This window comes from Phyllobates terribilis, unplaced genomic scaffold (genome assembly GCF_046119375.1).
Source record: "Phyllobates terribilis strain yellow unplaced genomic scaffold, ASM4611937v1 Scaffold_3__8_contigs__length_932513732, whole genome shotgun sequence".
In the NCBI taxonomy this organism is placed as follows: domain Eukaryota; kingdom Metazoa; phylum Chordata; class Amphibia; order Anura; family Dendrobatidae; genus Phyllobates; species Phyllobates terribilis.
This window is the reverse complement of record NW_027362763.1, coordinates 185,924,898-185,938,040: the sequence shown is the minus strand read 5'-3', so window position 1 is coordinate 185,938,040 and position 13,143 is coordinate 185,924,898. Positions and strand designations below refer to the sequence as shown.

At 40.9% G+C, this 13,143-nt stretch overlaps 1 protein-coding gene across 1 annotated transcript in view; it reads left to right on the top strand.

The window, feature by feature from the left end:
• LOC141258004 (serotransferrin-B-like) overlaps nucleotides 1–13,143 on the top strand; it is a 68,355-nt gene that overhangs the window by 28,802 nt on the left and 26,410 nt on the right. Inside the window, exons 5-10 of the mRNA XM_073672994.1 lie at nucleotides 810–948; nucleotides 1,120–1,175; nucleotides 3,312–3,478; nucleotides 6,797–6,944; nucleotides 7,104–7,252; nucleotides 9,199–9,295. Coding sequence (XP_073529095.1) covers nucleotides 810–948; nucleotides 1,120–1,175; nucleotides 3,312–3,478; nucleotides 6,797–6,944; nucleotides 7,104–7,252; nucleotides 9,199–9,295 — 756 coding nt within the window. The remainder of the gene's footprint in view (nucleotides 1–809; nucleotides 949–1,119; nucleotides 1,176–3,311; nucleotides 3,479–6,796; nucleotides 6,945–7,103; nucleotides 7,253–9,198; nucleotides 9,296–13,143) is intronic.

Below are 13,143 nucleotides of genomic sequence, written 5' to 3'. Positions count from 1 at the left end.
ATCACAACTTTGATTATGTTTTACAATTAATTATTCCTGTATCAGGAAGTATAGTTACCGTAGATATATTCACATATAAAACAGTACATGACCCTGCATTCAGAAAACTTGAAAAAGATGCAATAAAATAATAATGTTACAAAGTTACAGTACTACTAGGAGCACACAATAGGGCCAATATGGATACTTTAAAGCTTGGAATAGAAAGAAACTTGATGTTCCTTTCCTTTCCTCTTGGCTCACCAAATCCCAAGAAGTGTGGTACAAGATGATCAACTGTAAAATAAAACATGAATTTACAATACTCTGCTGGGAGATGTTTATGCTATATGTGTCTATAAGTGGCTGCCCAATAGTAAGCACGCATTGGGACTTTGATTGACAGCCGGCTCTGCAGCGCATATGACAATCAAAATGCTGGGGCGTGCTTATAGCCGCAGCTGCTCACAGCATAGCGAGCGGCCACTGTAGCCGTTCCATACACGCCCGCATGAGGCGGTTTCCAAGAGGAAATTAGTTCATTTTCTCCTGGTAGCTGTATTTTCAGTAAGGTCGCAGGACAGCATTGTAACACAATCTGCAGATTAACCCACAATCTGCAGGTAAATAGCATTTTCCGAGGTGACAGGATCCCTTTAAGCTAACAGGAGGTGTCTGCACTAGTTTTTTTATAGGTTAGAAAACTCATATTAATATAAATTAATTCTGTAAATTGTTAAGTTGCAATTTTAATTTTTCATTATTTTCTAAACTCTTCAATCAAAGAAAAACCAGCAGATATTTATTTCTATGAAATTCCTCCTATTTAGCAGTCTCAAAGTATTTTTCAGCAAGTTGTGTCCCGGGAGCCACTCAGCCAAAGCTGTGTATGCAATGTATAGGACGGGGGAGTAAAAAGTGCAAGCTCAGCAATGATGAACCGTACTATAGCTCTGACGGAGCATTCAGGTATGCACAATGTTGGCCCTATTGGCAAAGTGTGTGTGTCACAGATTTATACCTTATACCTATATATCATTTATAGACAGAATATATGTAATATTTTATAGCTATACCCCGTGTATAATATAACTTGATATATTTCTATTTCACAGTATATATTTTTTTACTTTTACACAGATGTCTGAGAGACAACAAGGGTGATGTAGCTTTTGTGTCACACACGACTGTACCAGGTAACCAAAAGAAATGTATATTTTTATGTGTTATACACAATTTTCACAGAAATTAAAGGGGTTTTTCCAGCTTAGACATATGGGCGGCAAATAGCGAGGTGGCCACACAAGCATGGTTCTCTCCACGTACTATTATGGCAGTTCTAACAATTTCAGCAAATTGTCTCTTCAGAGAGGAAGGGGACTATAACTCTAGTGCCACCTACAGGAAGTAGCAATCCTAAAAGTCAATAGTGGCCAGAAGCAGAAACTCAATTTGAAGACACTGTGTTTCGGGGTACTGCCCCTCGTCAGTGCAAAGTGTGACTTCTTGTTTGGCTGGTTGAGAGGCGTCAGACCGGTATCTAAGGGGTAACATTTCTCCTTGCGGAGAGTGACATGTTAAGCATGTCACGGTGAGGAGACTTTTAAAGCCGCAATGCTCCTCTGGGAAATATGCAAATTGCCTCTTCAAAGAGGAAGAGGACTAGAACTCTAGTGCCACTATTGACTTTTAGGATTGCTATTTCCTGTAGGTGGCACTAGAGTTCTAGTCTTCTTCCTCTCTTAAGTGTTTATTAAAAGTGACTGGAACAGAAGAGACTTTTTGTAGTCGTGCAGAGGATATATTTTAACTCTCATGGACTTGCCTTCCTATTGTACAAATGTAGTAGTGGTGAAGGAGGTAGTTTTCACACTGACACTGAAAAGGGGTTGAAAGCAAATTTCCCAAAAGTTAGAACCCTCTGGGCTGCAGTTTAGTCCAGGTAGGGGTTATCTGTGACTGCCAGCCCAGTAGAGGGAGGGGGAACCCGGTGCTAATGTTGAGTACAGGAAGTGAGCTCAGTCAGTAGTTGGCAGTACTTCAAAGAAAACAGACAGGCTCTATTCTAGCAGCTAGGGCAGACGTTGGCCTAGTATCCTGGGCAGTGGATCACCGGACACAAGAATCTCTTCACAAGAGTCCCCTTGGCTGGCCTGGGAACCTCGTGAGAGTAGTCGAGGACCTGGGGCACATTCTGTCTGCAGGCTGCAGAAGAAGTTAGGACTCAAGTCCCATAGACTCAGCACTTGTGTCTCACTAACTCTGGGGATACTCTGCTGCAGGAGGTTGCTCTAATAAGCACAATATTCAGAGGTGGAGACAGGAGCTGAGCCTTTGACTGCCATCATCAGTACTCCAAATGAGGACATAGTAACATAGTTTTTAAGGTTGAAGGAAGACTAAGTCCATCTAGTTCAACCCATAGCCTAACATGTTGATCCAGAGGAAGGCAAAAAAAAAACATGTGGCAAACACTAAGCTCCACATTGGGGAAAAAAATTCCTTCCCGACTCCATACGACAATCAGACTAGTTCCCTGGATCAACGCCCTATCAAGGAATCTAGTATTTATAACCTGTAATATTATACTTTTCAAGAAAGGCATCCATGCCCTTCTTAAATTTTAACAGTGAATCACTCATTACAACATTATGCAGCAGAGAGTTCCATAGTCTCACTGCTCTTACATTCTGATATGAATGCAGCTAAAGGCAGGAAAATAGACTGGGGAAAAGCAGAGTTTTGGAAGTCACTTACAAGTATTTTTTTTAAAGTTTGGTTACTCTCTAAGGTGTTATTTACACCCCCCCCCCAAAAAAAAAAAAAAAATATCCCCTATCCACAGACAACCATGCATTATAGTTTAATGTTTCATGACCCCCTGTTGTGGCAGGAGAAGTGAACATCAGATGACAATTTCCCCAATGATTACATCTTCATTCCTGTAAAATAAAATTCAAAAACTACTGGGGAAAAGTAGGGGTTTGGAAGCCACGTACATGTAATTGTTTTACAGGAATGAGGACAAATTCTAAAGAAAAAAAAGATTTCCATGACTTTCGATGCTGGACAAAATTATAAACTAATTAATAAAAGTTTAGTTGCTCCTTAACAGGTTGCCCAGTCGTGTGAGAAAGACAATTTATAGTGAGAGAGTACTTTATATGTTGAGTTTGCTGGAGTCATGGTGATCTAAGTTCAGTTCTCATATGGCGGATTGGGGGTATGTCGCCGTAATATACAGCAGCTATGTGAAACTGCTGGCATAAACCACTGCCCCATTATTACATCAACTTGCTTCACAATTGCACTTTTACAACTCTGTCTTTCAGCTCAACTCAGTAAAAACTTTCAGCTCCTCTGCCCCGACAATACCAGAAAGTCAACAGACCAGTATCAGCAGTGCAATATGGCACGAATTCCAGTCAATGCCGTGGTGACCAGGAGCACTGGAGACAAGACTATAGATATTGTGAACTTTTTCCAAAATGCTGCACAGGTAAATACAGTTATATGAAAAAGTTTGGGCACCCCTATTAATCTTCAGCTTAATGTTTTATAAAAATTGGTGTTTTTGCAACAGCTATTTCAGTTTGATATATGTAATAACTGTTGGACACAGTAATGTTTCCGCCTTGAAATGAGGTTTATTATACTAACAGAAAATGTGCAATCTGCATTCAAACAAAATTTGACAGGTGCACAAGTATGGGCACCTCACCAGAAAAGTGACATTAATATTTAGTAGATCCTCCTTTTGCAAAAATAACAGCCTCTAGTCGCTTCCTGTAGCTTTTAATGAGTTCCTTTATCCTGGATGAAGGTATTTTTGACCATTCCTCTTTACAAAACAATTCCAGTTCAGTAAAGTTTGATGGTCGCCGAGCATGGACAGCCTCTTCAAATGATCCCACAGATGTTCAATGATATTCAGGTCAGGGGACTGGGATGGCCATTTCAGAACATTGTAATTGTTCCTCTGCATGAATGCCTGAGTAAATTTGGATCATTGTCTTGCTGAAAGATCCATCCCCTGCGAAACTTCAACTTTATCACTGATTCTTGAACATTATTGTCAAGAATCTGCTGATACTGAGTGGAATCCATGCGTCCCTCAACTTTAACAAGATTCCCTGTGCCGGCATTGGCCACACAGCCCCAAAGCATGATGGAACCTCCACCAAATTTTACTGTGGGTAGCAAGTGTTTTTCTTGGAATGCTGTGTTTTTTTGCCGCCATGCATAACGCCTTTTTGTATGACCAAACAACTCAATCTTGGTTTCATCAGTCCACAGGACCTTCTTCCAAAAAGAAATTGGCTTCTCCAAATGTGCTTTTGCATACCTCAGCCGACTCTGTTTGTGGCGTGCTTGCAGAAACGGCTTCTTTCGCATCACTCTCCCATACAGCTTCTCCTTGTGCAAAGTGCGTTGTATAGTTGACCGATGCACAGTGACACCATCTGCAGCAAGTTGATGCTGCAGCTCTCTGGAGGTGGTCTGAGGATTGTCCTTGACTGATCTCACCATTCTTCTTCTCTGCCTTTCTGATGTTTTTCTTGGCCTGCCACTTCTGACCTTAACAAGAACTGTCCCTGTGTTCTTCCATTTCCTTACTATGTTCCTCACAGTGGAAACTGACAGGTTAAATCTCTGAGACAGCTTTTTGTATCCTTCCCCTGAACAACTATGTTGAATAATCTTTGTTTTCAGATCATTTGACAGTTGTTTTGAGGAGCCCATGATGCCACTCTTCAGAGGAGATTCAAACAGGAGAACAACTTGCAAGTGGCCACTTTAAGTAGCTTTTCTCCTGATTGCATACACCTGGCTATGAAGTTCAAAGCTCAGTGAGGTTACAAAACCAAAAAAAGTGCTTTAGTAAGTCAGTAAAAAGTAGGTAGGAGTATTTAAAGCAAGAAAATGATAAGGGTGCCCATACTTATGCACCTGTCAAATTTTGTTTGAATGCAGATTGCACATTTTCTGTTAATACAATAAACCTCATTTCAAGGCAGAAACATTACTGTGTCCAACAGTTATTACATATATCAAACTGAAATAGCTGTTGCAAAAACACCAATTTTTATAAAACATTAAGCTTAAGATTAATAGGGGTGCCCAAACTTTTTCATATAACTGTATAAGGTGAAATACATTTGTAAGGTAACTATGGAATTATTACTAAAAAAAATAAACCTCCCATGAGTTTTCCAGTGCAAGATTTTTTCACATGTAGCAGATCAGTTGCCCAAATTTTTGAGATTGAAAAATCCATACAAACGACTTGGGTAGCCCCAATCAGATGACTGAGACAGTGACTGAAATTTATGCACTTATTATACCATGCAAAGGAATGGGCTGCGTTGTTATACTGTATCAAAACAGAACTTTTATCTCCTTTAATCTCTTTCCTGTTATCTTCTGGAATTACACGTATAATGATCAACCCAATGGAGGTCTACCTGGCTGACATCATAGGTTTTTTTTTTAATTTGGAGAACGAAAATATACCCGTATGTACAAAAATCAGGCTACTAAAAAAATTTCATCTAGTTTTAGAGCCCAATTTATTATTGGATTTGAGCCTTTTTTGTGTAGTGTTTTTTTTATGTCCACTTTTTAAATTTATGCCTTTTTCTCGTTTAAAGGGAATCAGTCAGCAGGTTTTTGCTATTTAACATGACAGCAGCATAATATAGAGCAAGAGTGCCTGATTGCAAGGATGTGTCACTTACGGTACTAAGCTGTGTGTTGTAGTTTCAATACAATCAGTGTTTTATCAGCAGGAGATTATCACCACAGGACTAGGTTTCACGTGCCAGGCAGTCCAGCTAATATGTGTAACCCCACCCTCACCACTGATTGGTCACTTCCTGACAATGCACACAGGAAGCCACCAATCAGTGGTGTGGGCGGGGTTTTACAGAGCTCAGCATTCAGAGAACTGCTACATCTACAGCAGATAAAACAGGGATTCTATTGAAACTACACCAAGCAGTCTAGTAAGTGATAAATCGCCTGAATCATGCTCTTTGCCCCCACATCATGTTGCTCTCAGATTATATACCAAAAATCTGCTGACAGATTCATTCTAATTTAATTTATTTATTTTTTAAGTTAATTTTAAGTGCTGATTTATTTTATTTTTTATGTTTATCGTTGTCGGCAGGGTTTTGGATTTCCAGATGTTTTTGGCTAATCCCTCAATTACGACGTTTTAAACAGTCACAAAAACTTTGTACAAAATTGTACTCCAGTTCCCCCTGAAGTGATTTCATCTATGTCTGAAATTTTAGCGCAAACTTTGCAACATTTTAGTTGAATGTACGACTTTGTGTAAAAAAATGTTAGACAGAAAAAAAGTGCATTTTTGATTTTGCATAAAATTAATGCGGAATTTTGAAGAAATTGGTGCACAAAACTTTAACGAACACAAGATTAAAAAAAAGAAGTATGTAACTTAAAAAAAAAGGAAATGATAAATCGGGATCTAAGTCTTGCTTGGCACTTAAGTGATATAAGATGTCAATTGAGCATTCTGTTCTAAACAGGTTATCGTATATCCCTTGGATCCCCCATTCTTCCCTGGCCACAAGATTGCAGTGAGGAGGAACATCCAAACATCAGTCTTGTGGTCAGTGGAGAACAGGGCCCTTGGTAATCAGGGGGAGTCTCTGAGATGGCATCCACACCAATCTAACAGATATAATATGTAATCTGAAATCCAAGAATGACTACATTATGTCTCCTGATGGAAGATCAATAGTTTTACTTTACTTATTTATAATCTTTCTAAATATTTTACAAAACAAAGAAAAAAGAATGCAAACTATCCGGCTCTAAGTCTGGGAAGAGTCTACTTTTGAGGAACTCTGCAGCCACTCCTATTCCTTTACCATCGTCAATGGATGCATTCTTATATCTAGGAACAAGTCACTTCGGTTCTATACGAGGAATGTCTGGTAAGAGATACAGAGGGAAGTAGTAATAAGGGGACTACATATTTGGTACTAGCACTGTATCCCGTATCTCATGGAAATAATTCGAATTTTGCATTCATAATGGGAGACTATAGCTTGGCTTTAGAGATTGCAATTTTGCTTTATTCTCTGTATTTTCAGTGTTGAATCCTCCTTCCAAGGAGACGGTACGCTGGTGCACACAGAGCAAACAGGAGAAGATGAAGTGTGACGATTGGACACCTGCGAGCGGTGGGGCCATTGAATGCACTCAGGCACATTCTGCAGAAGAATGTATTCTACAAGTCTTAGTAAGGACAACTGAGAAAAGAAGAATTCTCAGCCAGAACGTGTGCCGTCTATACATAAGGAATGATATACTTAAAGGGGGTTGTCCAAGCATATAATACTGATGATCTCTTCTTAGGATAGGTCATCCATAGCAGATCGGTGGGAGTTAAACAAATATCAGATCAATGGGGGTCCAACAAATATCAGATCAATGGGTGTCCAACAAATATCAGATCAATGGGAGTCCAAAAAATATCAGATCAATGGGGGTCTAACAAATATCAGATGAATGGGCGGCCCAACAAATATTAGATGATGGGCGTACAACAAATATAAGATTAGTGGGGTCCAACAAATATCAGATGGATGGAGGTCCAACAAATATCAGATCGGTGGGGGTCCAACAAATATCGGATCGGTGGGGGTCCAACAAATATTGGATCGGTGGGGGTACAACAAATATTAGATCAATGGAGGTCCAACAAATATCATATCAGTGGGGGTATAACAAATATCAGATGAATGGGGGTCCAACAAATATCAGATAATGGGCGTCCAACAAATATCAGATTAGTGGAGGTCCAACAAATATCAGATCGGTGGGGGTCCAACAAATATCAGATCAATGGGGGTCCAACAAATAGCATATCAGTAGGGGTCCAACAGCTGCTACAAGCACTGGAGGAAGCTGGATAAAAACACTAAATGGAGCTGATAAGCACAGCTCATTCATTGTGTAGTGGCCATTGATGGGAGCTGAAAATCAGTTCCTGTTTCAGAAAATAGCCACTTACCGTATGGTCTAAAAGAGCTCCATCATACTTCATTCGTACCCTTAGACTCCCATTCACCTGACAGAGACCAAAGGAGTGTGCATTTGGTCCTTATTGGCACGACATAAATTGGTTATACCTTTTTTTTACTGTATTGAGTAACGTAGCAGACTGCAGCATTTTATACAGTGGGATCCATGAAGGCATGTGGTATACATTTTTCACAAAGGGAGGCTATAAACAATATGGCCTAGAAATCCCATACATCAGATGTATAAACTAGATCAGGGATGTCAAACTCAAACACATAGAGGGCCAAAATGAAAAACTTGACAAAGTCGTGGGCCAATCAGTATACAGTATAATGGGCCCCACATAGTCCTCCATACAGCATAATGGGCCCCCACACAGTACTCCATACAGAATAATGGGCCTTACATAGTCCTCTATGCAGTATAATGAGCCCCACATAGTCCTCCATACAGAATAATGAACCCCACATAGTCCGCCAAACAGTATTATGGGCGATACATAGTCCTCCATACAGAATAATGGCCCCACATAGTCCTCCAAACAGAATAATGGGCCCCACATAGTCCTTCATACAGAATAATGGCCCCACAGTCCTCCATACAGTATCATGGGCCCCACAGTCCTCCATACAGTATTATGGGCCCCACATAGTCCTCCATACATAATAATTGGCCCCACATAGTCCTCTGTACAGTATTATGGGCCCCGCATAGTCCTCCATACATTATTATGGGCCCCACATAGTCCTCCATATATAATAATGGGCCCCACATAGTTCTCCCTACAGTATTATGGGCCCCACATAGTCCTCTAAACAGAATAATGGGCCCCACATAACCCTCCATACAGTATTATGGGTCCCACATAGTCCTCCATACATAGCAATGGGCCTCACATAGTCCTCTATACAGAATAATGGGCCCCACATAGGGGTGGTGATTCTGGTGTCGAGGACCAAATAAAACCACCCTTTGGGCCAGATTGAGCCCATGGGCCGGAGTTTGACAAATGTGAACTAGAGGTATCCGCACGGAGATCATCTTGATATATACCATACCTCTGATGGACATTATAAAACGAGGTGTGAAAGACACTAGAATTTAACGTGTTTTGTTATAATAAAGGATACAGTTAATAAAGCTAAATCAATTTCTTTGTAGAAAGGTGAAGCTGACGCAGTAACACTGGATGGCGGGTACTTGTACACCGCAGGGCAATGTGGTCTTGTTCCTGTAATGGGAGAGTACTATAACCAAGGTAAGAACATCCACTATGTAGTCAGTGCCATGTACTACAGGAGAGCCGAGATGTCTGCTGGCTAATGCCATTGTAGCAAACGATTCTACAGTACAGAAGTAAGATTGGCACAAAGATACAGCAATAGTGGCATCTGTAGTGTAGTTATTACAGATTGTACTAACCATAATGCGACTACTAACTAGTGTCCATATGGATAGTTCACTGCGCAAACGGTGCTTAATAGTGTTCAGGTATTGTAATTCAATGCCAAGATAAATAATGACCTCACTAGGGACCATACAGTGACCATATAATGTTGGACTAGATCGCTTACATCCCATTGGCACACTCGGACGCATGGGCCCAACCGCAACTTTACATTTCTGTTATCTGTCTCTAAAAGTAATGTGCACATAGTGTCCCACATGCTGAAATTAACATGGAGTTCACTAAAAATAAGCTCCTTACACCCCCAAACCTCACACTAGAAGAAAATAACCACAGCACTCCAAGAGATGCAATCAGAAAATCACATTTAACTTTATTGAAGTGTCAGCAAATTAGATTTTCTGATTGCATCTCTTGGAGCGCGGTGGTTATTTCCTTCTACGTTTGGGTGGATTTCCACTACCACTGTAGCACTCTCACCGAACTGGTAGTGTTAGAACCCTCCTGTTAGTTTTTTTCTATTTTGTGGTCACGTGACCTGCTGCCTATTTATTCCAGCTCCGCCCTTCTGGCTTTGCTGGACTTCAGTGTTACTTTGACTCTTAATCTAGCCAGGTGCTTTGTACCTATCTCTATAGTTTGCTTGATCCTTGGACCTCTTAGTATTTTTGTCTGTCTTTTTGCTCCGCTACAACTTCTGCTAGGAGGTGTCCAATTTTGTCCCAGTCCTTAGTACTTTTAGGGACCCCTCCCTTATATCTATAGGTCTGCGTTCAGACTAGCTGAGGACGAAGGCGGGTCTGTTCACAAGGACAGGTTGCCCGCTGCATCGTAGGGAATCAGCTTAGTCCTATTGTAGGGACAGTTTTCCTATCTTTCCTTAGTTCTTGTAGCAGATCATAACAGTAAATCCAGCCAAAAAAAATCCTAAGGATAGAGATCCGTAGGTCAGCATGGTGTCTGTTCAGGAAATGGCTCATCGCCTACAGGGATTGTCTCTTGAGGTGACCGAGCTCCAGCAACACGCGAGTAGCTGTCCTGGAGCGCATTTTGTTGAACCGAAGGTAGGACTGCCTGATTTTTTTTATGGTAAACAACAAGATTTTTTTTCTTTTAAAAATGCTTGTTTATTATATTTTCGCTTGAGACCCAGGTCCTCTGGGAATGAACCACAGCGCATTGGGTTTATGATGTCACTTTTGCGCAAGGAACCACAGGGATGGGCCTTTTCTCTCCAACCTGATGATCCGTGTTTTAGATCAGTGGAGGATTTTTTTTCTTCTATGGGGTTGTTGTATGACGAACCTGATGGAGTCTCTTCTGCTGAGACACAACTGAGACGTTTAAAGCAGGGGTCACGTGATGTTGAAAATTATTGTACACACTTCAGAAGGTGGTCTTCTGAAGTGAGATGGAATGATTCGGCGTTAAAATGTTTGTTTCTTGCTGGTTTAAGTGAAAGGGTTAAGGATCTGCTGATTGCTTTCCCTGCACCTGGAAACTTGCAAGAAGCAATGCAATTAGCTATACGGGTGGACACGAGACTGCGTGCCAGGGCTAATGAGGAGAAAACTCCTGCTATGGCAGCTCCTAGTCATCAGAGGGTCTGCTCGGACGACGGAGATCCGATGGAGATTGGGGCGATGTCACTCCGCTCTCAGGAAAAAGACCGCAGGTTTTCCAAGGGATTGTGTTTTTATTGTGGTAAATCTGACCATTTTGTTAAGAACTGTGAGCTTCTGTTGAACAAAGAAAAAAAAAAGGTCAGTTACGCCCGTATTGCTTGTTTAAACTCTAAGGGAGTATTTCTTTCAGGGAGTACCTCATTGCAGGAGGAGTTGATTGAATTTCAGGTATTTGTGGATTGTGGTTCTACACTGACTGTGATTGATAAGGGTTTTTTGGAAAAACTTAAATTGGAACCCAAACTTTTGTCATCTCCTATTTCTGTGGTTGCTGTTGATAACACTCCTTTGAAATGTGTTACTCACAAGGTTTTTGAATTTCCCCTCACTATTAATGGTATTCACCAAGAGAATTTGGATGTAGTGGTATTAAATAATTTACCTTCTCCAGTAGTTTTAGGTTTGCCTTGGTTAAAACTGCACAATCCTTTACTGGACTGGTCTACTAATAAGATTAAATCTTGGAGTCCTAAGTGTTATGATAAATGTTGTAACGGTTGCATTGCTGCTGTGGAAAAAGGGGAATTACCGGTGCCTATTCAGGATTTTTGGAAGTTTTTTTCAGAGGAGGAGTCGCAAATTCTACCTCCTCATAGGGACTATGATTGCACCATTGAGTTTGTTCCTGGAGCTACTCTTCCCAAGAGTCGCTTATTTAATCTTACTATCCCTGAAAGAAAGGCCTTGGAGGAATACATACAGACGAGTTTGGCTGCTGGTCACATTAGACCTTCTAAGTCACCTGTGGCTGTGGGATTTTTTTTTGTAAAAAAAAAGGACGGCGGTTTATGTCCATGTCTGGACTTTCGCGAAATTAATAAAATTACCGTATGCAATTCCTACCCACTGCCGTTAATTCCTGACTTGTTTAACCAGTTAGTGGGGGCCAAGTGGTTCTCTAAAATTGATCTTCGGGGGACATACAATTTGTTGCGAATGAAGGTGGGTGATGAATGGAAGACTGCTTTTAACACCCTGGTGGGTCATTTTGAGAATCTGGTTATGCCTTTTGGTCTTACCAATGCACCAGAGTTTTTTCAGAACCTTTTTAATGAAATCCTGAGACCTTTGATTGGTAAGAATGTGGTGGTGTATTTGGATGAGATTTTGATTTATTCGCCTGATCTGGAGTCTCACTGGCAGAGCGTACGTGAGGTATTGCAGTTATTAAGTGACAATTCACTTTTTGCTAAGCTGGAGAAATGTGAGTTCGCTGTGCAGAGAATTAGTTTTTTGGGCTACATTATCTCCAGCGAGGGCTTTGAGATGGACCCGGTGAAGGTTCAGGCTGTGCAGGAATGGCCTAGGCCTATTGGTTTAAAATCGATACAGAGATATTTGGGTTTCGCCAATTATTACAAAAAATTAATTAAGAATTTTTCTATAATTGTTAAGCTGCTGACCGATCTCACCAGCAAAGGTGCGAATACGGTCCAGTGGACTACTGGGGCCATTGAAGCTTTTGTGTATCTCAAGGAGAGGTTCAGTTCTGCCCCCATCCTTATGCAGCCTGATGAGACCAAGCCTTTTTTGGTCGAGGTTGATGCTTCTTCGGTGGAGGTCGGTGCGGTTTTGTCTCAGGAGAACAAGGATGGGGTTCATCCCTGTGCTTTTTTTTTGAAAAAAAATTCTGAAACCAAACTTAATTACGATGTTGGTAATCGGGAATTGCTGGCTATCAAGCTCGCATTTGAACATTGGCGTCATTTCTTGGAAGGTGCTAAATTTCCCATTCAGGTTTTCACTGATCATAAGAATCTAATCTATCTTGATGCTGTCAAGCGCTTGAACGCCCGACAGGCTAGGTGGGCTATTTTTTTTCGCGGTTTAATTTTTCTGTTACTTACATCCCAGGTACTAAGAATGTTAAAGCTGATGCTTTATCTCGCAGCTTTTCTCCCATGGTTGGTACCGAGGAGGAGAGCATTTTACAGGAAGGAGTTGTGATAGCAGCATTGGACTCCGTTTTGGAAGATGGGATTCTGAAAGCCCAGGAGGATGCCCCATATAACA